The 4,254-nt window shown below is 40.8% G+C and overlaps 1 protein-coding gene across 1 annotated transcript; it reads right to left on the bottom strand.

The window, feature by feature from the left end:
* Window positions 1–942: 942 nt before the first annotated feature.
* On the bottom strand, window positions 943–3,807 carry LOC134287215 (uncharacterized). Its single transcript, XM_062848891.1, has 2 exons — window positions 3,682–3,807; window positions 943–3,428 (listed from the first exon to the last, which is right to left on the bottom strand). Exon 2 carries the CDS (start codon window positions 2,996–2,998, stop codon window positions 1,406–1,408), a length of 1,593 nt encoding a protein of 530 aa, XP_062704875.1. The 5' UTR covers window positions 2,999–3,428; window positions 3,682–3,807; the 3' UTR covers window positions 943–1,405.
* Window positions 3,808–4,254: the final 447 nt, after the last annotated feature.

The following is a 4,254-nucleotide window of genomic DNA, read 5'->3' on the forward strand; positions in this document are numbered from 1 at the left end:
AAGCCAATAAAAGGTTTTGTTGTTTTTTAGCAATGGTGTTTCATAACACATCTTATGATTTTCATACGATGCTTCTTATGAGATTTTTCATACGACAAGTCTTATGGATTTCGCTTTTCAATGTATGAAAAGCATACGAGAACTATGAAATGATGAAAAAAATAAAAATTACTGATTCATAAGATGCAAACTATGAAAAGCATACGAACCGTATCCTCAGTGTATTGATGTATTGAAAGAGAAACAGAGTATACTATCGAATCTGGAAATAAACGGCAGTCTGAAACTGACCCACAACGTGTAAACATGCGTCTATTCATTTATACCCTTTTACTCCGATTCTCATCCGATGGACATTTATTTATTTATTTATTTATTTATTTATTTATTTATTGTTTGAACTCAACGGATCTCATATGGATCTAATTGAATTTGGCTTATATCTAATATGTAAACAGTTAACAGTTTGACTGCAGCAATAAAGATAAATAATACTACAATAATATTTACGAATACATTATTGACAAACACCAGACATTACATAATAGTACATACATGTAAGATACGGTAGTGAACGGCAAAATCAAATCATAATCTTTTCTTATTACGGCTCCCATACTTTATAATCTAAATAAAATTCCCTGTAAGAGATGCCTTTAGGCCAGTTAGACGAAATCATCGCGACATCCCTGTATTTTGCATCTATTCCTATCTTATACGAAACGTACGGCAGCAGTGAAACATCCTTCCAATCTGCTAACAACCGCTTTACTATGATGTCCTTCGATCCTACGACTTGTGACACCATTCGGGAAATCTGTTCCTCGCTAACGGTATTTTTGATCCGAGTTAAGAACAGCCAAAATTTGTCTTGTGGTGCAGATGAGCGGTTTTCGGCGTTAATCCCTGCAGACGACTTTGATCCGTGCAAAAGTGTCTGTAATGTATTCACTTTAGTTTTTAAGACCTCTTCACTATTTCTTAAAACTACTTTTTAAAGAAGTTTCTTTCTTGGGGTTTTTAGACGTAGTTGAAACGAACGAATACGTGCTGCTGTTACCAGATCACAGAATGTTCTGCTGCTGGGTTTATTTCAGAATCCTTTCTAACATATAATTAATCGATCGGCCATTGCCCGTATAACGAAAGGGATTGTACCTTCTTCCGAGCGCTATAAATTTATAAAGTAAAGCGTTACGCTACAGTCCTTCCTTCTCAAGAAACTACATACAATCAAATCATTCAAAAATTCATTTTCACTTCCGACTACATTATGATTCGAACGCACTAGGTGCATATTTTTCTTCAAAACCAGACCGGTTAAACTTCTAATTTCCGAGCGCGACTCCTGGTCATCATCAGGCTGCCGCTCGTTTTCTGTCGTTTCGTCCTGTTGGGGATCTGATCACTCGCCACATCCGGGAACCCTAGGAATGGCTCTTCCTCGGCCTCGGAATCCGCACAGCCTTGGTAATCCTCCGACTCCGCTCGACCGCGCTTCCGACTGACTTCTGGGAGTAACAACATCGAGCTTCGAACCGGAAGGTGAGCCAGCTTTAATTGGTTCCTGTGGGCCATGATCGTCGTCCTTCTGTTGTTCCAGCATCTCCAAATGCTCCGCCAGTTTGTCTCTTAACTTGTAGGGTACCGTATACGCCTTCTTGAAAATCGGTTGTTCATGCTTCAGGATCAGTTCCCCCTCATAGCCTACGATAGGTTCTGAAAAATCTTTCTTCTCGTTCAGACTATTCACCATCGCTGTGCTCGTGAAACCCGATCTCCATCCAGGGAAGAAACAATCAAGCCATGATCTTCCAATCAAAGGAACAAAACTGTTGCTACACTGCAAAACTACAAGCTTTTGCTTTGCTATTGACCCGTTCAATTCAACCTGTACAGAAATTTCTCCTGTAATCCTCAAGCGTGCTCCATCAACAACAATCAGCTGTCTGCTAGAGCTGCGTATTGGAATAGCGTTGAAAAATTTCCTACAGTCGGCCTCACTGATCACAGAAACAGCTGACCCCGAATCAATTTCCATCTTCAGCATACAGTTTTGCACTTTTGCTTTAATCATGCACGGTTCATTAATTTTGTTAACGGTGGAAATCATCAAACACTCCATTCCATCTGTTTCTTCACCTGAACTATCATGCCCGCCTGACCGTTTAAAATCATAGCTAGTGTCCTTTTCAACCTTCTCTACATGGTACACCGAGTTTCGATTTCGCAAACTATAGCAGTCCCTTCTCAAATGTCCTCGCTTTTTGCAATAATTACAAATTGCATTAGCGTATGCATTGCGATTTTTGGACTCAGACGGAGATCTACCACGGAAACTAACTCGCTTTTCATTCCTATTTACAATACGGCCCCTGTATTGCCTGTCCGATCTATCACGCCCATAGTCCCGGCTACTTTCACCAACTTTTTTACCTAGTCTGCTCTTCACTGAATGCACTTCGTCCCTTCTTGGCTCACTGTTCATTGCTTTGGTCTGTCTGTTGGCTACCTCACTGCTAAGCAATTTCTTCTCAATTGCATCTAGTGTCAGTGTCTCCGACATTAGTAAAGACTTTTGCAACTCCCGATCATGCAGCCCCATTATCAATCGATCCCTAATTGCAGTTTCCTTAAACTGCTGAAAATTGCATAACTCTGCCTGCAACTTCACTGACAAAATGAAGCTTTCAGCAGATTCGTCCGGTTTTTGGAATCGATTATAGAAATAAAATCGCTGCATCATATCGGGATCTACCTTGTCGAATCTTTCCTTTAACTTTTTCACCATGTCCGCATAATTTAACGTTCCCAATTCAACGGTTGGAAACATCAGTTTAAGTTCATCATAAACAACCGGGCCGGTAAGAGCAATCAGCACCGATTTCTTGTTTTCCTCCGTCCAATTATTAAAGGAGCTAAGGTGTTCCAAACGCTCCAAATAATTCGTGAAGGACGTGCCTTTCACGTAATGGTCTAACGTTCCAAAGGAGGGCATGGTGTACTAGTAACAACCAGCAGAAAACCAAATTAAAATCACTTACTTGATGCACTTTTTCCTCACCGCAGATGCAACTCTACCAGCTGCAGTTGATTGCACTGTTTACTTTTACAAGCGAGACTCAAGTGAGACACAGCCAGCTCAGCCTTTCTCACTACTCGCAATCGCGGAATCTCTCACTCACCAGTTCTACAAACTCTTCCCGAGCTCAACAGAAACTCACTCTCGCAAATTGCTCTACCACACGATCTCTCACTAGCTCACTACTGATCACCTCCAGATGATGGATTCCCGCCCGTCGTGGCTGAGTGGGTCGGTATAATGGGTGGCTGGGTGGCACGCCGACTCTCTGATAGAATGCAAACTCGAACACTATGGTCGATGGTAAAACCAAAATGGCCAAATCGGTGGGAGCGAGAAGGGAGTTCTGTGAATAATGGAAAGAATAAAATGGTGAAAATGATGTACAAAATGGAACTTTTGATATCACAATTCAATGATGCTATTACATATGCATTTATACACCAAACACGACGTTTGCGCGTTTTTTTTTATTTATTCAACAGCTGCTCTAATTTGATCAAGGCGTTTTGACCTCTTCAAAATAGTCACAAGCACACTGTCAAGCACAAGTTTTCTAGAGCTTACCACTCTCCACAAAAACTCTGCCGTTTACTTACTCAGCTCACTCTGGAATTTCCTTGCTACACGGAATATTCCGTATGAGAAACACTGTCACTTCTTTTTCCTCGTCGCCAGCTGTAATGTATTCACTTTAGTTTTTAAGACCTCTTCACTATTTCTTAAAACTACTTTTTTTTTTTTTTTTTTTTTTTTTTTTTTTTTTTTTTTTTTTTTTTTTTTTTTTTTTATAACGAAAGGGATTGTACCTTCTTCCGAGCGCTATAAATTTATAAAGTAAAGCGTTACGCTACAGTGTCAAATTGCATTTTGGCGACGATCGTGCAAGTGGAACATCCTCCTGTACGGACGAACTAACGGCGCGAGACAAACTCAAATCTGCAATTGACTGTTGCATGGCTTACACTTTCACTTTCAGGTCCTGAATCTCTTCCTTCAAATCGTGGTCCAAAACTGGTAGGGAGCTCACCAAGGGTTTAGCAACGGTATTTGCTGCTAGTGTCGATCGTTTCGCAATCAGGGTTTCATCACTTCGGATTTGGCACATCAGCTTCCCGCAGCTTCCACACATCCACAAAAGGCCGCAATTTCGTTTGCAGCTCATGACGTCA

The sequence above is a fragment of the Aedes albopictus genome, chromosome 2, assembly GCF_035046485.1.
Source record: "Aedes albopictus strain Foshan chromosome 2, AalbF5, whole genome shotgun sequence".
Classification (NCBI taxonomy): domain Eukaryota; kingdom Metazoa; phylum Arthropoda; class Insecta; order Diptera; family Culicidae; genus Aedes; species Aedes albopictus.